The sequence below is a fragment of the Xiphophorus hellerii genome, chromosome 16 (assembly GCF_003331165.1).
Source record: "Xiphophorus hellerii strain 12219 chromosome 16, Xiphophorus_hellerii-4.1, whole genome shotgun sequence".
In the NCBI taxonomy this organism is placed as follows: Eukaryota; Metazoa; Chordata; class Actinopteri; order Cyprinodontiformes; family Poeciliidae; genus Xiphophorus; species Xiphophorus hellerii.
This window is the reverse complement of record NC_045687.1, coordinates 16,452,169-16,473,648: the sequence shown is the minus strand read 5'-3', so window position 1 is coordinate 16,473,648 and position 21,480 is coordinate 16,452,169. Positions and strand designations below refer to the sequence as shown.

General features: G+C 40.2%; 1 protein-coding gene across 2 annotated transcripts; it reads left to right on the top strand.

The window, feature by feature from the left end:
- The first annotated feature begins 1,664 nt into the window (after window positions 1-1,664).
- LOC116736051 (ras-related protein Rab-37-like) lies at window positions 1,665-20,687 on the top strand. Of its 2 annotated transcripts, XM_032588269.1 has the most exons (9): window positions 1,673-2,491; window positions 5,576-5,686; window positions 8,876-8,917; window positions 10,857-10,923; window positions 11,054-11,106; window positions 11,481-11,546; window positions 13,635-13,691; window positions 13,774-13,850; window positions 18,154-20,687. In XM_032588269.1, the coding sequence occupies exons 1-9, from the start codon at window positions 2,381-2,383 to the stop codon at window positions 18,257-18,259; spliced, it is 690 nt and encodes a 229-aa protein (XP_032444160.1). In that variant the 5' UTR covers window positions 1,673-2,380; the 3' UTR covers window positions 18,260-20,687. The 2 variants fall into 2 exon arrangements, with proteins under 2 accessions (XP_032444161.1, XP_032444160.1); XM_032588270.1 differs by lacking the exon at window positions 5,576-5,686 and having other exon boundaries at window positions 1,665-2,491.
- Window positions 20,688-21,480: the final 793 nt, after the last annotated feature.

Here is a 21,480-nt window from a genome sequence, read left to right as displayed (position 1 = left end):
AGCACAGTAAAAAAAAAAAAAAAAAAAACTCATCCATGGCTGATTCCTGCTTTTCTCTGCTTCAAAACATTTCTCATCTTTAACATTTCAGACCTTTTCAGCCTCCATGTTTGCTGGAACCGATTTGTCTTTACAGCAGTGGTTCTTGCATGAATAGCGCCTCCCCCCTTTGAGAAACCGCCCCGGGCAACTGCCCTTACAGACTACTGGGCTTAAAGTTGAAGAGAACTTTTTTTTATCTATCAAGTGTTTTGCTAGTATTTTTTTACAGGATGTTCAATGAAAGTGTATTAGTTGTAATGTCAAACTTGCGTAACTCTCTTGACGTTTTAACTGTTTTTAAGACAGAAGCGTCCAGTGTGTAGCCTGGGGGGAATTTGCAGGGAATTCTGAGGTTGTTTTTTTGTTTTGTTTTTTTTTTAGGTAAAAATAAACTATTTTACATTTCAAAGGTTTTCCATTTTTCAATTAAAAAAAAATCTGTATACAGAATTATGATCACCATCGCAATATCAGGTGTTGAAATTACAAAGGAAGGACGCAATATTTGAAAGGAAACAATATTTAAAGTGTCAGGAGATCAAGTTATTACCGATGTAATTCATACTTCATTTTATTGCACCATAAATGTTTTTTTAGTAATTAACTGCTCAGTGTCCTAAGTCCATATTTTAAAGATCTTGTCAGCTCTCCTCAGGGCCTCTAATGACGTTTTCTTGTTCAGAAATTTAAATGCAGCCTTTGGTTATTCTGCACGTCTGATACAGCTCCCAATCCTTTTGTTTCTTATTTATTGTTTATGGAATAAAAATACTTTCAATAATTTTTGTTACTCTTAAGCCAGTAGTTCCCCAAGGTTGCGTTCTCAGACCTGTTTTAATTGTGCCTCATTTGCTTCCATTAAATAGTCATTTAAGACAGTTTATGACCTGCTACTGCTCTGACGGTAACATTAATGATTAGCTTTTTACAACTTGTAAATTTCAACACAAAATTGTCCTATCTTTGCTGATTTATTTGCACTAGTTTTCAGCACAAAATTAACAAAATTTTAATTTTTGAACCCACTAAGTCCCGTTTGGTGAAGAGTTTTTATACGTTTTTGAACTTCTGCAGCCATATACTACCACAAGGACTCTGAGGTCGACTGATCAGGGTTTGTACCTCAATCAAGCACTAAGACTAAAATGAACAAAATCCCTATGCTCTTGAACACATCGCCCTTTCATCAATGGTCTGACTTCATCAGAAGAACAGGTTAACGTTTGGTTGTGTGGAGGCAGGAGAAGGAGCAGCGATTCCTGCGAGAGCGGCCTCTGGTTCCCTGACATGACTACGAAACTTTAGCTCTTATTTTGTAACGTTTACACCTTCAAGTGATTTCCACCCAAACCTCCCAAGCAGCCGCATATTCTGCTTATCCCTCGGGCCGGCTCAGATCACGCAGGGAGTCAGGAGCTCATGTACATGCCAGTTATGTAACTTTAATGATCTCTGCTCCTGTGTCATTGACACAAAAGGAGAAAGGGACAGCTGGATGTCTGATTGCGCCCCTAGGGGGAGACAAACACTGCAAGAAAAAAAGATTCATTCACGGGCTTCTTTATGAGGAAATTGAGTCTGTGAGACCATTTTAGATATGTATGAAGTGAAGAGGTGGGGTAATCGGTTATTTGCCTGCTGTGACCCAAAAAAGGTAGAAGTCTAGATGAGAATCACTTGATGGCAGAATGAGATGTTCTAGTCCAGTCTGTGCATGCTCCGTGGGGTCAGATATGCGCTCTGAGGTGTTAAACTCTCACCTCCTCTTCTTGCCTCCCCTCTGGTGGGTGTGAGACCCTGTGACCTTTCCACCTGTAGCAGATCGGATGAATCTGACCCCTCTCTCATCCTCAACTCCGCGCCAACAATAACAAAAAGAGAGAGAGAGAGACGCGGCGCAAATAAGCGAACCTGTCGACGTCCTTCAGTGCATCTGTGGCCACAGCTCTAATTATCTGCCCACGCCAGGATGCGCCGCGCCGCGCCGCTTCGCCAAAGCAGAGAAATGTTTCCGCCTGCTTGTCATTACCGCTCTCTTGACTGCTGGATGCAGACGCGCCGCCGCCTCAGCCTCAGCTCGCCCGCCGCGCAAGTTTCTCCACCGTGCGCCTCCGTGTTTCTAAACACTGTTCAGGTGTGATCTTCCCCGCTTCTCCCATCTCCCATCTCGCCGCCCCTGCAGGAAGTGTCTGTACTGTACATTACTATGCGAGCAGAGGGGCTGGAGGTCGGCGCAGCCCGGGACTGATCGCTCTCTGACACCGCGCGCCTCTTCCTCTTCCTCGGACGCGTCTTGGAGGTACAAAAGCTGCGGCTCCGGATCGCCTTGGTTAGTGCCATGTCCACGCGAAAGACGTCGTTGACGGACAAGCAGGCTAAAAACGGCACGTCAAAATATGTGTTGGAGAGATGCGCCTCTATTAACGAGTACTATGATGTTGCCTTCAAGGTGCGTATTTCCGCTTTAAGTGGGTCGTTTTTCTGCATGTTTTTTTCTGGGTGTAGACGCCGTAATAAACAGGCATTAGGAGAATGTGCACTAGTCCTGGGGACCTTACAATACCAGCTGATTGGTTTCCCTTTTGTTATTATTGCCTTCGTTAACACCAAGTCAGCCAGCAGATGGTTGGGAAGTCTTACTGATTCAAATATTTACCAAGGGTGTACTTGTTGCTTCTCTCCTGAATATTTGCTTGGAGACTCGAGCAGACAAGTGGGTGATCTCTTTTTGCATCTCTCATCTGACGTGTAATATTTTTAATCAAATGTAACTGAAATGATTGCATAATTGCTCATCCTGCTGTTGCAATTATTGTTGATTAGTTGTTGGAGAGAGAGAGAGAGATAGAGATCCATGCTGTAAATGCAGAGTTGACAACGATCATTTTCTCTAATTATTTATTAGAAAGCTGACAGTTTGTGGGCATGGGTGGGTGTAAGATTCTCACTGCACGATGACACAAATATGAAAGTATATGTATTGAAAACAGTTAAAAAGCTTTATTCCTACTGCTGCTGAAATAACACAATATATTCATTGTAACATTTACGTGTTGTTTTATTTTTATTTGAATTTTTACTCTCAGACAGAAGCAAAAATGGTCTAAAAAGTAACTTATTTTGCTGTTAAGGCATAAACAAACTGAACATCTGCCCTCCAAACCGACAGGGGGAGCCCAAGAGTACTAGAATTCTCAATTAAGTCAGGTTTACTTAATTGAGAATTTCTTATTTAGGTTAACACATTTATGATGATTGCGCAAAACAAAATTTGCGATACCTTAAATTTAAAATTTGACATGTAAATCAGCAAAGAGAGGCTGCATGAACTTCCTTTGTAGTAGCTAGCTACATATATTGCTCCATGGGGTCTAACATGTTTGTTTGGCCCAAGCAGATACCACTCAGGCTAACTGCATGGATTTCTGGTTTGGAAACTACTTTTGTTGAGCTAAAACCACCGACGTGTGCAAAACCAGGCAGGCACCATTAGACAGAATTGGCTGGGTTTCAAATTGGTATTAGGACATATATGGCTTTTTACCCAGAGATGTCATGGTAACTTTGAGGAAGCTACAGAGATCCACAGCTAGTGGTGCACTTCACGGCTCGCCACAATGCAAAAGAGGCATAATCAAAGTAACTCTGGCTAGAAAGTCATAAGAATTCCCCTTTCAGATCGACACAACAAACATGTTAAAGGAGGTTGTCATTTTCTCCATTAAAAACGATGTGTGCGGTGGACGGCACCCTGAACACACCACCCATCTAGTGAAGCTCAGTGGTGGCAGCATCATCCTGTGGAAAGATTTTTCCTTATCAGGGACAGGGAAGCCCATTCAATCAGAGCCAAAATGAAATTATTCAGATCAGACATATTTATGTCAATATGTCACCTGCACACAGGTAAATCTGTTGCCCAGTATTCAACCTATGTGGCTCAAATACGGAGATAAATTTCAGAAGTATTTGCTCCACCTTTTCATGTCCTTTAATCATTGATTGCTACATGACTGATATTACCTCGTAATTGTAAACTATAAAAATGTTTATGTTTACTACAAAGACATTTAAACATGGATGTTAATATTAGTTGAGCTGTGAGGATTGTCAGCATTAAAGTTCTTGAAATTTAATGCCTCTTTAAAATGGTTAATTAGTGAAGCTAATTAACCATTGTAGCACATGTAGCCTGCAGCTGACTGATGAATGGACATGCAGCTGGTTACTTTTCATCATAAAACATTGCAGTGGTTGGCACTCTACGACTGTAGATGTTTTTCACAGTTTCCGTAATTAAATCTCTGATTGTGAGCTGGAATCTGTGATCTGAGGTCGTTCAGTGTGACACCGACAGCTCTCCTGACCAAAGATGACCTAAAATTAAAGCTAATAGCTTGCTATCTTTTCATTAATGGATTGATAACTGTCAAATCTTTCTGAGTGTTTCGTTTGCAGCAAGAAATCCTAAACACAAACTGTGACATGTTCAAATCCTGTAGGATTTTGAAGTCAGACAATAGGCAGCTGGTGCAACTTTCTGACACTTTTTCTTGAAATGTAACTTTTAAGAACTAGGTATGCACCAAGCATATCTAGCTAACATTTTACTGGCCAACATTTATATCCAGTTTTCTGTAATGACCTTATTGGCCAAAACCTATTTATTTTATTCTAAGAACTTTAAGGAATGAAAGAGGATATTGTAGAAAGTTGCAACGTCTACTTGATTCCTAACTGAAAGTACAGATATTTTTGCCTGGCACCAATCAATTAACCACAGATGAAATCTTGCCAATCTGCTGAGCTAATAGGCTAACTAATGAAAATATATATTTTTTTCTTGTAAAATACACCAACCAAAAAAACTCCCACCATTCAGACCTCATCTCAGCATGCTCTTTGATGCCCACTTTTAAAGTTTTGTGAAGATCTGATAAATATCAAAGTTGCACGAGTCAGGGTTTCCCTATTTTTGCTTTTTTCTTGGGTCAAACCTGCTGATTCAGACCATTTTTTCTGGGGTTATTGTACCTAAATGCTGTTGCATGTTATTTAAAAGAGCTTTAATTTGACAGAAGGAATAACAGTGCCTCAAAGTGCAGGTTCCTGAGCTTTATCGGATTTTATTTATTAAACTTGCATCAAAGTGCATGCTGTTGGCTGATGGATCTGAGTGATTGATTATTGCATCTCCACCAAAAATAGTGAGTTTTGTTTGGATTTATTTAATAGCTGGTGGAGAAAATCCACATTTTTCAGTATTTAACCTTAATCTTTCAGAGCTGTGTAAGGAAAAATGTATTGATTTCAAACTTTGGTCTATTGATTGGTGCATCTCTACTTAAGGCGCTGATATAATTTGACCGCAGCAACTGACCCATGCCTACTCCCAAACATTTTAAACCAACTTGTGCAATTTTTTCACAGTTGCTGCAGATTCTGTTTAGATAATGTGAACCTGGTGTCGTAACATTCATTCCACTGACCAGATGTGACCTGTGACCCTTCTCTGCTGGCGGGGTGTCTCTAGGTGATGCTGCTCGGAGACTCTGCGGTGGGGAAGACGTGCGTCTTGGTGCGCTTTAAAGACGGGGCGTTTCTGGGAGGAAACTTTATAGCCACCGTCGGAATAGACTTTAGGGTGAGAAACGATACATCTGACCTGTGTGAACCGTCTCGTTATTTTGTGTGGGTATGTGTGTGTGTGTGTGTGCTTCCACTTATTAGTTTAATGAGGTAATTTTTTTCTTCTTCAATGAAATCAACAAAAACAACAAGTGATCCCCCTGGCAGGAGTGCCATCGGGCCAATTAGCGCCTGTTTCCACGCGGAATGCTTCGTCACTCTGCGATGATAGCACCAAATGTACAAATCCTCTCGCCAATCAGTCAAGTTCACAGACCACTTGTGCTGCTAGGAGCTTTGGACGGCTTCGTAAATGTCTTGGCAGATGCCTGCCCACGTCTCTGTCTCCTGGAAAGATTGGCCGTGGCTCAGCTCGGCCCTGGAGGAGTCACCCTGCTGTCGGATGAGCTCCTACCTCGTCACACGCATCTGTTGCACAAAGAGACACGCCACACATACGAACAAAGGCAGCGGCTGGTGGTGGATTTCAAGCAAATGACTATTGTGCATCATTCTTGTCTGTGCAAGAGTGGGGGAAAAAAACAAAAACAAATAGGCGCCTGGGCCTCAAGCTTTGCTTGGCCTCCTGTCAAAGAAAAACATGTGCAATGATGGCAAGTGAAGTATAGGGGTGTTCGGTCTGAGAGGAAAGTGTGTTGCATTAGCCAAAGTGATGCCTGGTCTCTCAGCGGACACAAAAGAACATTGTCCGTGTCTGACAGATTTTATTTTATTTTTTTAAATGCCTCAAAATGTCACTTTTGTTTGTACAAAAGCAACAAGTTTCCGCTGAAACGCTCCGACGACGTGGGGGACAAAGATGCTGGCTTACATTCATTAAAAACCATAATTATTCGATACCATTCATTGAGAAAAAGTGGCTGAGGGTGTAATTGCCTTTCTGTCTCCATGCTCGTTCACAAGCAGGGCTCTGAAGCTGCCTGGTAACAAAGCAATTTGAGATAAACAGTTGAGTCAATATGTTGAGGATGTCCTCTTTGCATGGTTAGGCAGGCAAGGCTGGCAGCTTTTACATGCCGGTCTATTTTAGGCCTGCTTTCCTTGTAGCAGTTTCTCAGCATGCAGGCTGCTCTCACGTCATAATTGGGGGGAGAGGGACACAAAAAATGGAAACCCATGGCAACTAATGCAAGGGTTGAACTGTGTTCCCTCTGCCAAGGCTGAGGCTTCAGCGGGTGGCGGTGCTCACTGTCGCCGACGGCTCGGCGCGCAACACTTAGGCTCAGCGTTGTCATTGAGGTAGTTTGTTGCTGCATTTCCTTGTTGAGCAAGTGGATGTTTGTTTTTGGGGTTTTTTTTGTGGGCTGTTAGTCATGACCTCTCACTGATAAGGTCCTCCAGGAAGTGCATTTTTCTTGCCTCACTTCCTTCTTGTAAGCAATTTTTTTTTTTTTTTTTTTTGCTGTTGTGGTTTTTACTTTGCTTCTTGGTTGCGACCCGTTGCCTGTAGCAGGAGGTCATGACGACTAAGAGACAGCACAGAGCTTTTGCATCTAAACCGTGGTGCATTTACAGCGCCGCACAAAGAATTCACACCCTTTGAGCTATATCACTTTTTCTTTTTCACAAGATTTTCTGCGGTAGACCAACACCAGTTAAAATCTAATTGTGAAGTCGAAGAGAAAGGATGCATGTTTTTGTTATTTGTTTTTTTTAAATTGTTGCCCATAAAAATCACGAAAGCCCGTTTTAATCTGAGATAGCTAAACGAAATCCAGTTCAAAGCGATGCAATCAGAAGTCATCTAATTAGTAAAAGGATGCAGCTGTTCTTTGAAGACCTCAGGGGTTTGTTAGAGAACAACAGAGAACAAACAACATCAGGAAGACCAAGGAGCACAGCAGGCAGGTCAGGGAGAAAGTTAAAGAAGAGTCGGGTTATGAAGCAATATCGCAAGCTTTGAACAAATGTGGAAGGAGTAAGGCACAAAGACAAATACAGCAATCCACACTCTGTTGATAACTCTAGAGGAGCTGCAGGAAAGGTAGTTTTGTTTTGTACGACACATTTTCAGCCATAAAGGGCTTTATGTGATTTAAGAGGAAAATAAAACGACAAGAAGAAGAGTAAGAGAGAACGATGACAGGTGGAAAGACGGACAAGTTTACGATGTTCTAGTTATTAATCAGGCAAGTCTAATCTGGTGGGTTTTTAGTACTGATTGAAATGAATTGGTGCGTTATCATTTTTGGAGGTTTATTGGAAGTTTATTGGAGATTTGTTCAGCATAGAAACTGAATGCTGCTTTTCCGTGTTTGATTCTGGTAATGGAGAAGCAGAGTAGACTTAAAGCAGAAAACCGGAGGCATCTGAAAGGTTGATACAATGACTCCTGGTCTATAATGTACTTTGGTTCTAAGCCGTTCAGTGATTTATGAACTAACAGAAGTATTTTAAAGTCTAAGGACTTTAGAAGCCACCTTGATGTGCTCTATGTACCATCACGGTGGGTACGTCATGCCCACAGTGAAACTGGCGACTGGGAAGATGCTTAAAGTGAAATACAGGAAGATCTTGGAAAAATGACATTTTTAGTTGCTTTAAAAAATTTGAGGCTGGGACAGAAGTTCACCATCCAGATCATGTGGCCTAGTCAAAGTCCATACTTTTCTGTTTTTTAAACATCTTGTATTAACAACAGTGAAAACCACAGGCTGCTTTGTGTTGGTCTATTGCATAAAACCTCAATAGAATGCATCGAGGTTTGTGTTTGTGATGAAAGAAAACCAGAAAAATCGCAAGGGGTGTGAATGCATTTACATGGCTCTGTACAGTAATACAAAATCCTCATGCTGTAGAGTATCCCCGCTCTTCTCAGAGCACCCGTCCGCAACACTGTGGGGGTCGTACCCTTTTCCAGACTTGCCTTGGGTCTACAGGAAATCAGAGGGCACCCCTACAGGGCTGCAGGAAATTAACGGGGGAGTCCGTTGTTATGCTGCCAGCCGCCTTTCTCACTCTGCTGTAATTAAGTCTAATCCCGGGACCTTGTTATTGTGTGGGTGTTGCAAATTACTTTCTCTGCCAGCATTCAAAGCCACTTTTAGCCGCCTTGTATCTCCTGCCGCACGCTGAGTCGCTGTGCTTTTTTAGCCCCGCCATAAATGCTTATCAGCCGCTTCCGTGCCATTTTTCAAACATATGCCGGATTGTCTTTCACTCCCGGTCCCTCTTGTTTCCGCAGAATAAAGTGGTGGATGTTGACAACCTGAAAGTCAAGCTGCAGGTGAGGGCGCTGTTATCCTTTTGCACCTTTCAGATCCTATCAGCTCATCTTGCTGATAGATTTGTGACCTAAGCTGAACACTCATCCAGTAGGTGTTGCAGGAGCTAAATAAACAGATCGGTGTGAAACGTGCTTTAAATTCGTTCGCCCGGCTGCCATTTTTAATCCATTCCACCCGAGGCTCATACTCCCCCCCCCCTTTCATCATGACCCGTTCATTCAACACTGAGTGGGAGGTGACAAAATTAGACTCCCTCCAGTGGCTCCTGTAAATCATCAGTTTCTCTTCCACACGTTTTCACATGACATAATAGCTGCTCTGGTAATAAATAGATACTGACTGTAAATTTAGCCCCCAGAACAAAAAAAGGAAAGTGAGACTTAAGAAGTCTGTGTTATCATTTTAGACGAACAGGGAAGCAGAATGTAATGAAAAGAATCCTCTACACTTTAGCATAAAGGCCTTTCCCTCATTCCCTCTCTATCATAGATTTTTTTCACTTTTAATTACTGATAAGGCTGAATTTCCTGTCTTGTGAATAATCTGATCATTTGAATGGAATGTTCTCTTTTATTTCCTATTTTGAAGAAATTTTAAGGAAACTGGCCTCTGTAGTTTCTCCTTATTTATACTAAAGTGAAACTAGAAGTGATAAATTACTAATTGATCCTTAATGCTCAATGTAAAGTTTATTTTAGAAAGCTTTAAATACATAAAATACATTCATTTTACCATTAAATAATGGTATTGGTATTTATAACAGTTGTGGTTTTGGTAAAAATACGTATTTATTAACACGTTGTTTTAAAACAATAAAGTTAAAATAAAAACAGATATTCCTGACATTTTAAGTCTGAGATCATGTTAATGTTATGAAAGCTGCATTTTATCTCGTCTGCCAATGAAGAGGAAGGACACTATGTTTAAAAGTTATATTTAAAACAGTTGTATTTATTAAACTTCTGTTTTGAGTAGTTTTATAATTTCTTCAGCTTTATGAAACACTAATAACATTAATCTTTGTGAAAATCTCTTTAGCGGGTTATCGAGGAAGACTCAAAAATGTCTGAATAACTACAATACAGTCACTTTTGTTCTTTTGTTCGGTTTCCAACCAAAGTTTTAGAGTTTACAGTCTGCTATTGATATTTGATTCTTCTGTGGTTTGCACATTTCATGTGTTTTTTGGTTTGTTTTTTTTGTCAGGCGGCCATGGTGGTGAGGGTTTACCAACTACTCTCAAACAGATTAAGGAATAAATGAAATAAATGTTTGTTTGATTTAAATTAGTCAGCTAGAATGCCTTTTTTCTTTTCCAGACATATTTGATGTCTTGCAACATATTTGTGCGTGCTTTTACTTTCAAGTTCAGTTTCACCTTAACATAGGTCACCTTTAGTGGCATATGTTTTTTTTCATACACTTCAACACATGGGACATAAACAAAAAATATTAAATGGTGAAAAGAAAATACATCTTTAGAAAAACTTCAGATATTAGGAATTACAAACTATCAGGGAGTTGCATGTTTTATGTTCCAGCAGTTGTCAGATGGTTTAAATCAAAGAATATTCTTATTTTAAAATGGTCTAGTCAAAGTTCAGACTGAAATTTAATTGAGAATCTTTCCAAACACAAAGACTGCTGAGGCTTGTGGTAATAATTTAAAAAATAAATAGATCAAGGGGTATGAAAACTTCTGCTAAGCGCTACGCCAAAGTTAAGAATCCCTTTATATGGTATTTTTACTCAGCAGTGTGCATATCAGATTATATTTAGTAAGAAAAAAAAATCCTCAGACTGTGATCTGTGCTTTCTTTGTACTGCGTTTGTAGATCATTAATATTCCATGGTGCTGCTTCATCCCTGGGCTGGTTGCGATTAGCTGGGAGGTCTTTCTGTGTCGGATCCTGTGTAATTGTGCCTCTTGTTCTGCAGATCTGGGACACAGCTGGTCAGGAGAGATTCCGGAGCGTAACGCACGCCTACTACAGAGATGCCCAGGGTAACCTTTGCTGTTTATATTTCACTTCTCCATGCCGAGCGTGTGTGTGTCTGTGATGGAGCAGCCGAAATTCACGCATGAATGAAGGCGCTGACGGTAAAATCTGCTGTTCTCTTCTTATTTTTTGCAGCGTTACTTCTACTTTATGATATCACCAACAAGCCATCTTTTGACAACATCAGGGTAAGACGCCCCTTCCACCTCCTGTCCTTATCATCCTTTTCCCTCCTGCTCCTAAATCTCGAGCTGAACGATTCCGCCTCTCCACATGCAAAGCCCCACCTGGGCCTGTAACTTTTCCTCTCAGACCTATTTAGAAATGACGCGACGCTGTCGTCTGCCTGGCTACACGCTCCCCGGTTTCAGTAATGAAAAGCAATAAAAGCGCTCAAGGATAAGAATGACTCAGTGTCGGCATGATTGATAAGAGCGTGCTCACAATGCAACGCAGCTTAGGAGAAGAGCGAGGAGAAGAAGAAGAAGAAGAAGAAAGCGCATTCTTCAAGTGGTCCCTGTTTGTTTTGGTTACATCTCCTCTTCTTTCTGTACTTTTGAAGGCTTGGCTGACTGAAATATTCGACTATGCCCAGAAGGATGTGGTCATCATGTTGCTCGGCAACAAGGTGAGCAAAGCTTCATTTCTTTTTTTCTTTTGTGTGTGTGTGTTTTCTAGATGATGGGAAGGATATTGGTTTCTTTAGCTCAGTTTTAACACACTCTTATCACATTCGGGCAGACATGTGAACGCCTTAAAAGGTGGAAAATTTTTCCAGCGTGACACGAATGCATAAAGGCAAACTGTGGTTTGCTTATTCCAACACAAACATGGGAAACATGGAAAATGTGTCCTGAATAATACAGCTCTGTGACAAAGCATTTCATAACACACAGGTTTACATCAGACAAAAATAATCAGAGTAGATACAAAAACTGTATTCGAGGATAATTTCATTTATTAAGGGATTAAAGCAAACCATTAATATGTGGCCCTTTGTGAAAACATACTTGCTTCTTTTATTATATCATTAGCTGTGATCAACCATATTTCTTTGGTTCATTTTCACTCATCACACACATGTCTGATTACTCTAAAAGCAGCACAACATTCCCCAATATAAAGAAATTTAAGAACAAATGAGAAATAAACGAACAGAAATCTACGAAGGGTTACTAAACCATTTTCAAGGTTTCGGTTTGTTACACACAAATGAAACCAAATCATGTCCCAGTGGTGAAGCTCCTTTTCCAAAATTACTCCATGAGCGGATCGACGACTCATCCAGGAAGTCATTAAAGAATCCACAGCAACGTCCCATGCACTGCAGGCGTCACTCACTTGCCTCGGGTAAGGTCAGAGTTCATGGGTCAACAACAAGAGACTGAGCAAAAATCTGCATTCAAAGGGGAAAATCAAATAGTCAGTTGCTATAAACTTCCTGATGTTTCCCAAGATTTTCTAGAAAGTATTCCTTGGACTCAAGGGAGAGGAAAGTGGATGTTTTTGGACGGTTTGCATCCCAAAACTCCAGACGTAAAACGAACACACCTTTTCATATTAACAGAATTATTTTGATAGTGAAGTACGATGGAGGCATTGTGAGGTTCTGGTTCTGTTGCCGTCAGTAAAAACCTCAGACAGGACAGAAGTTTGTCAGCAAAGCTTAAAGCTTCTTTGGTTATGTTGCAAGACAATCATCCAAAACACATCAAGTCCACCGAATTGTTTAAGAAACCTTAACAGTAAATGGATTAAACTCATAAGATGGCTTTTCTGTTTATGCTAACAACTCAAAAGTGTTTTATTCACTCACTCTTAGACACCAGGACACAGATCAGTTGGGAACTTGGGATTAGGTAGCGAGGAGGAAACTGGAATCAAACCCATAACCTTTCATCGCTTTCGAAGAGAAAGGCCTTCTAGTGGCCTAGCGAAAGTCTGGATTTGAATCTGATAGAAATGTTGAGGTGGGAGCTTAAGTAAAATACTGATGCTCAAGATGTGGACGAATGAAATCAATTCTGCCAAGAGAAGTGGGCTATGATTCCTCCACTGTGATGTAAAAGACTATCACAAACACTTGATGGAAGTCGATTCATCAAAAGATGGCATAACCATCGAAACAATTTCTTTATCCCAGAGGCCAAGGTTAGTATGGGTTGGCATTTTCCCTTAACAAGTACAATCATTGTTTTCAAAACTCCTTTCTTTAATTCAAGCAGGATATCTTTGTCTGACATCACACATTAAAGTGTGATAAAAAAGCAAAAACATGACTTCATAACAGACTCTATAGCTTTCCCCCTCAGCGTTTTCCCCTTTTGCTTTAAACCTCTGCCCAGAGCAGAAAAAAAAAGCGCTTTAAAGAGGAAAAATCCGTTCCCTCATCCCAACCAGCAGTCACTGCTAATTTATCTAAGAAGCTCCCTCTGGTGGTTCAGAGAGGACTCATCAAAGGGTCGTGGGTGTCACGTAGCAGCAGCTCAGATCATTTGCTGTGAAAGCAGCAGGACTGGCGGCGTCGGTCTGTGCGAGCGCTGCTCTTCTGCTGGGGGTGGAGCCGCTGACATCCCATCATTCCTGATGGAGCCGCAGCTCAGGCAGCCTGGCAGCCAGATAAGCAGGCTGACAGGACGGTGCATCACTGTGGCTAATTTTCTGGTGAATCTGTGACCCCCTGACATGTTTCTCTCTCTCTCTCTGTCTCTCACAGTCAGACATGGCTGCAGAGAGAGTGGTGAAGACAGAGGAAGGAGAGAAGCTGGCCAAGGTAATGAAGGATGTCCTCTAAGTGCTTACATCCACTTAGAAAACACTCCGTCGGTGCTCCTCTAATGTTTTTTCCGTTTTAGGAATATGGAGTGCCGTTTATGGAGACCAGTGCGAAGACGGGGGTCAACGTGGAGCTGGCTTTTCTCGCAATAGCAAAGTAAGTCCTAAATCCGACCACGAAACGTCTTGGGTTTAAAGTGTCGTTTCTGATGAAGAGCAGATTTGCTCGTTTCTCATTTCGTTCTTTTGTTCAGTGATTGCTGAAAGAGTGATTATGCGCCTCTTTTAATCAGCTTGCTGTGCTGCCATCAAGTGGCGACAAAAACTTTCCGAAGTTGAGGCATTAAAAATCATGACGTCAAAAACTAAAAGTGAGAGGATTTATTCAGGCGGTGCGGCTTCAAGTCTAAGTCGGAGATTAAAATCACCGTTTGCAGACTCGGCTGCTTTTAAAGCTGCAAACAGTTTCAGATAAGACGCTTAACAATCAAATAAAAGTCATAAGCCTTACGTAGCTTGTTTCTACTGTTCTTGAGTTTTTCTACTGCAAGCTACACGTCAAATGCATCACACTATATTATATTACAGCAGCGTCTGATCTTATTTACACCTCGGCAAAAAGTCTAAAGTATTTTTAGGAGATTTTGAGAAGGAGCAGCACAAAGTTTCTGGGTTTCTTACGTCGCCTGCGGTAACCTGAGAAGTGGAAGTTTCAGTGGCTTTCTTTGTATGTGCAATATTTCTACAAAGGCCGGATTTGTGGAGTGAATAAGTAAGAGTTTGTCCTGTCAGCCGAGACCTGCATCAAACTTTTCAGCAATCTGAGTTACAGCGGATCATTTGTCAGATTTGTCGATGCAACTTAACCCGTTTATACTTCTCCATTCATCTCCACGCATATCCGATACGCAAGTTTCAGCGACAGATAACTAACTAAAGCTAAATGTTCTACAAATGTATCATTTTTTTGTATTTATTTTTATTTAGTCAATTGTTCATGGTTTCAGAAAACCCTTGTGAGAAATAAAATGTTGAAATCATACGAGATTAGGTAATCAGGCTGTGAGGTACTTACCCTGTTTAAAGTACTATTAAAAAAATCTCCATTAAAAGTATATCATTGAGGTGACTTTAAATTGTTTTATTATCACCAGATGAAACATTTCTCACTTCAAAAGCCCCAGTAGCGCCGAACGACAGTATAACCCGCGGTCACAAAGTTAATCTACCCACATATTGCACTAAATTTTGCACCTTTCGCTGCACATAATGGAAAAATTAAATTTAAATTGATAGAGAATAATTTTTCATGTGGGTCAGACGACCATGTTTCGCATTAGGGGATTTGTATTTTAATCTCGCTCGTGCTCGCAGCTGACCTTCTCCGAGTTGACCTTGCAGTTCCTCTCGGGGATTCTCATTGTTGCATTTCGTGCACGGACGCCGCCTCGTCCCTGTCCGACTCCAGCATCGTCTAATCCAGCGTAGTGGTTCTTGGCTAATTTGGTGTCGGCTGCTGTTGTCTCCTATTAACGGGATTGTGTGTGTTTGAGACTCCCACCTGGTGTCAGACATTTATGGTGTAATTTCTATTCCTTGTGTGGATGCCCTTCAAACTGAATGGCAAGAAATCATTTCTTTTTTTTTTTTCTTCGCTTTTCCTTTTAGAAGCCAGGTCGCTCTTGCTGCATAACAACAGCATGTTCAGTTTGGAAATGTCATTCAGACAAATAAAAATGTAGATTCATTGCGGGGTTTTTTTGTTGTTGTTGTTGTAGTTATTGTTTTTGCTTCATCAGACAATATAGGCGGCTAAGAAAGACTGTGATTCGTTTTGAAATATATATTTATTTAGAAAAGAATCTTTAAATCTTTGCAATAAAATGCAGATCAGGAAAGATAGTCCTAGTAGCATGTTTGATATGCAGAGCTTAGATGTTGTTCTGGATTCTTTTAAGATTTAATTCACCATTCCAATATATGCGATCAATCAAAGGGATTTCTTATTTAGCAAGAGGGAAAATATATTTTTGCATAAAGTCAGGTTGGTTTGGATCGGTTTTCCTCTCTATAGATTATTATAAAAATATTTTAAAATTATTTATTTTAAAAATTAATAATAATATTATATTAATGCTAACATATTACTAATATTTGCATATTTATTATATACTAATATTAATTTATAATATTATCTATTTAAAAAAATTATAAAATTATTTATTTTAAAACTATTTCCTCTTTATTATTTTAAAACTATAATTTAGATTTACTCTGGTTATTGTTGTCTGATATTAAAAGGTTTTTTGATCTTTTTTTTTTTACATCTGAGCGTGACAACAAAAAAAAGCAAAAAGAGAAGAAATCTGCAAGGAGCAGATGCTTCATCACAACACTGTTACTCTGGTGTGAGTCAGATTTATCTATAACAAGACAAAACTGCAATCTGTCAAATGTGATTTAAACCAGCGTAGTCCAGTTCTCCGGATCCAGGGGACGTGTTCAAGACTCTGTAGAGGAATATTGTTTTTGACTGTATCTAATAAATCTCACAAGGCAAGTATGGGCATATTATTTCTATCTTTCATTTTTATAAATAGTTTGAAACCATAAGGTTCGATTTACACTGCAGTGGCTCACTTGTAAAATCAGCCTAAATACAGTCGAAACCAGATATCTGGTATAAAATCACAACCAATTTTTGCCTTATTGTGTGACAATGAGGTTTAGGTCAGTTAGTGTTACGATAAATATGTATTTCAAAATCCCCGATTAATTACTTTTTCTGTAAGTCAGAGGTTTGCATACACTAAGATTACTCCATCTTTAAGCACTTGGAAGCTCAGCGTTGGATGTTTTTAAGGCGACACTCTGAACACAGTGTTTTCTTTTTTGACATTATGGGGAAATATAAAAGAAATCAGAACAAAATTTGAACCACCACCACTCTGGTTCATCCTTTGTCATAACTTTCAGATGCCTAAAGTTGCCTCATTCATCCGCTGAAACAATTATGTGCAAAGTATGAACACCAAAGAAAATCCTGCTCAGGAATTCAGTTAAATTCTATTCAATTTGAAAATACTTTATTAATCCCAAAGGAAAACAAAATGCTGTTGTAGCTCATTTAATTAAAAAGTAAAAAAAAAGATGAACTCCTTCTGGAAGAAGTTTTAGAGGAGCTTGCAAGCCTGCAGAGCTGTGAAATCCTGGGGAATGGCAGCATCATGTTGTGTTGGTGTCTGGCCCACTTCTCAACGCTGAAGAATATTGAAGTGACATCTCAGCCAATAAATAAAACTCTGCTGGCAAATTACTTGCAGAGTGGTGTAAGGATAACATTTTAGAGTGGCCATCTTAAAGTCCTGATATCAATATTTTCTCAGGGAAAAATTTAGGGTGGGACTGAAAAGGTATGTATGGAAATACGACATACAAATCTGACTCAGTCACCAGTTCACACTAGAGGAATCGGCCAAAATTCCAGCAAAGCACTTTGGAGATACATCCAAATGCAATCCTACCCAATGCTAACGAGCGAACCTTTCTGACTTTGACAAAACTGTTTAAAAATGTGACGCAATTTTGGTAATCCTAACAGACCTAGAGCAGAAAACCTTGTTTGCTTTTATGCAAAAATATATTTAATTATGCAAACAGTATCAGCAATTTGGTGTTTATTTGTGTCTGAGTCTCAGATAAAGGAGTCAGGAAGTAGCATCTGGTTTTTAGTTTTTGTTCACAACTGAAGGCCATAAAAGTAATCAGTGAGTCATCATTTTGTTACAGCGCAGAGATGTTTGATTCATCTGCATATTACCGGAGGATGAGGTGAAAAAGGCTCTCTGACTATACAGGGAAATTCAAATGTAAAAGAAAATGTGGTAGAGTAGTAAAAAAACCAACATCTACTACACTTACAGGAGAAATAAACGGATCATTTCTATAATGAAGAAATACCAGCCGATTCTGCAAACGCCTGGTCACCATAGATACTGTCTAAGGAGCGCTAACTTCACCTCTCCTTGCAACAACAACCAATCCCGTCGTAATGCGCCAGTCGCACAGTCTGCGTTTCGAACCGAGTTGTTTGGTGACGACGTTTTGTTTGGCAAAGGAGACGAGAATCATTCCACACCAAGAGCTTCGTCTCCAGTGGGGCTTCATTAGATTGTGATTCGACAGAGTTTATTGTACAAAAAAATCCGTCTTTGCGCTTAAATGTAGGCAATGTGTCGTCTCCATGTGATGTCAGTTTGAAGCACAAGCTGTGATAGATGATATTCCACCAGAGGCATTTTGATCAAATCTCAATGCTTCTGCTTTCCTTTCTCCCTCCTTCTTTTTTATATTCTTGATTTGTTCGCCCTGTCTGTGCTCCATCCCACACATCCACCCCCTCTGCTTCTAACTTCCTGTCTCTCTCTCCCTCCCTCTCTCCTTCTCCTTTTCTCTGTCAGGGAGCTGAAGCACAGAGCAACGCAGCTGCCAAATGAGCCCAAGTTCAAGCTTCATGACTACATCGAATCTCAGAAGCACAAGTCTGGCTGCTGCAGGCTCGGGTAGCAGAAGCTGAACGCCACGCAGAGAGATAAAGGGTAGAGAAAGGATGGAGGAAGGAAGGGTGGGATTGAAGATGGGGTCAAGGTAAAAAGAATAAAGAAAAAATGTCAGCTCTCTTTTATGAAAAGCCAATCCAAGCAACCATACACCCCACAACCCGTCCCGAGAGGCGGATGTTCTTCTGCGCAGAGGTTTTGGCTGAGTGGAAGCGAATCTGGACTTACTGCCATCCCTTTGCTGAAATGTGAATTTAAATAGTTTGTGTAATGTGTAGAAACGTTCGTGGTCTTTGTGGTGACAGTTGTATCGGAGTACAAATCAGGAGTAACAATCTGAAATGCTATACCCGTCTGCAGGGGCTCCCTTGACAAGCGGCAGGTTTTCATGGACCATCAAAGCGACTGTTGATGTGGATATAGCATTTTATTTTATCTTATTTTCTCTGTGTGAACTGAACCCCATCCTTCTGGCCTTACAGTCTCCATCTTCAGTTGAGAGCTCACAGCCAGGTTGTAGCTAAATGGTCCCATCTGTTTTCATCTGTACTGCTGTTAGGTAGAATAAAGCCAATATTTTGAGGGTAATTACCAACCTCGTGTCTGTCTGTACGTTCATATCAAGATGCTGTAGATGTAAGGTTCCAGTTAGAACTTCACATATACTCGTCATGGATGTTAATGCCACGTTTATTTAGGCATTTAATGATATTTTTTAGCGTCCATTTTCTACGTGTGCCGCTTTTCCGACATTAAACTTCAATGATTTTCCAGGAAAGAACTGGAAGTTTAATTTACGGTGTCGTTCTCCAACTCGCAGGGTGTCGAATTGGTCATTCAACACTGAAGAAGACTTAAATTTGATGGTGTCACATTTTAGTCTACAATAAGTTTTCAATACGAAAGCTGTTCTGCAGTTTGGAAGAACTAATTAAGTCATTGGTGTCTAGAAAATGGACAGAAAATCCTGATTTTAGTGGTTAAATATTTCTAAGAGCCATAAATAAACTTCTTGTGTAATTCTGGCTTAACATACGTCTTCTTTTCTTATCAGCACGAGTACAGATCAGTACTGTTTGGTTTCTCGGGGCAAACCCAGCACAGGGACACAAACTGTACATTTTCAGTAGAGTAGAACTACTTCCTTAGGTGAAGGGAATTCGAGAATATTCATAATAGCCAGCTTTATCCATTTAAAATCCAGTTTTATTGTGAGTGTTGGATCATTGTCCTGTTTGAACACCAAACTGTCACCAAAATTGAACCGTCTAGTTGTTGACTTTTAAGTAAAGTTGAGGAGTTTGGGGTTAGTCCTCCGTAATTATTCCCTGCACCACTTAAAGCACAACTGTACAGTGTTCTTAGGTTTGAAAGTTTTACTTTAGCTCGTCCAAAATCTCTTCTGGTCGACTATGAGTAATGATGAGCGAGTTAATGTTTTGTATCGCATAAATAGTTAAAAATCATATATAATTTTGTTCACTGGATAATCTGGTTGCATTCATAGTGTAAGGGAACCCAATAGGGTAAATTTGTGAGTAAACTGAGACTGATGTTTTTGTGATTTGTTGTTCACCTTCTTGGTCCACACCAGTCTCCCCAAAGGCATCAAACAATCGAATGAAACGAACTCTGGTCCGTTTTACGTGTACCAAAGAGTCCTGATGCGAAAGTGCCCGAGTGAGCTCAATCTTTGCCCCATCTGACTATAAACCTGAAACAGTGCTCTAAAGTCTACAGGCCTCGTGAAGAGTGATGCCCTCAAGCCTCTGTGTTCCCTGGGTTGTTTATTAACATCCTAATGAATTTGGATCAAGTGGTTAAAACTTGGGGCACAACTTGTGAACCAACAGGACAATGATCTCAAACATCAAAACTGGGTTTGGATGTGAGAAAAGCATGCCGGAATGACCCCTGATCCCAGCTCAGTTGTACATTTTAATGTCTGGGATTGACAACTGGGTTGGTGTCAGTAAACCGATCAATTTAAGTGAACTCTACTTATTCTGCTTTGAAGGGCATTCAGATATTCCACCTCAAGTTATATGTTGCACAGTCGGTCAACTCTGGAAGAACAGTTTCAAAGAAATCCTTAAAAGTGAAAGCTTACTGGGACTTTCATAATTTCTGAGAGCATACAAACATCTTACTGGTGCTGTAGTTTCACCTCATATGAATAATAATAATAAAAAACCATACTCATACAGATTCACCACCCCCCAAGCATTACTGTGTCTCTTCTAATGATGGATGTTGTTGTTGAGGCTGTGCCAAGCTGTATTTGTTGATGCACCACATTCTGTATTACTTTGTACTCTGTTCATTATGAATGTTTGGTTGTCTCTCCCTCCTCGGAGACGTCACAGTGATCACAAAGTGCCATTAAAGTGCTTTGTTATCGTACGAAAGATATAAAAAGTATATTTTGTAATGTATGTGATGTTGCCTTATTGAAGTTGGTCTTGTCTGTGCTGCTTTGTGTGTGTGTGTGAGTGTGTGTGTTGGTGAAACAGGAGTCTGGGTCCACCCTGAATGGCAGGGTGTGTTGAGGTTAATGAGCCACAGTGTGGCAGCAGCTCCTTGTTTATTCTCCTCTGTGCACAATAAGTAAATATTTACTACTGCAGGACAGATAATAAAAATTTTTAATCTGAAATGAATAGTAAACAAACAGAAAGTAATTCAAAAGGATGTTATTTTTTAAATTGTGGTGTTTTTTGCTAACAGTGTGCTACTTTTTTGCTTGTCTTTTTTCCTGTGTTTGAAGTTACAGTGGGTGGAGTACGCACGTGTGATTCTCTGCGACACCTGTACTCGGCTTCCCACCTCGCCCCCTCACCTCCATCCATAGCATGAGTCACTCTGCAGATGCAGGAATTAGTTTGTGCATTTCTTTGTTCTTTTTTGTAAAAAAATAAATAAAACAGGAATCAGTTGATAAGCACAAGAAAACAGCACTAAAGCTCTGAACGGAGAACAAGTAGAGAAACTTACTATGTACCCCGCAGAGATGATCCTTTCTGAATGCTAGCTCACTCTAATGTGACTGGACATTTTTGAATGATTACCAAAGCAACCTGAGGCAAAACACACAGGCACTCAAACTTTCATCCCAGGGTTTAAAATAATAATAATTAAAAAAATCATCCAACCCCACACTGGCTGGAAAAGAGCATCATCTCTCAGTTAATCATGTGCTGAATCCCAACTTTTCAGCTAATGGTGTTT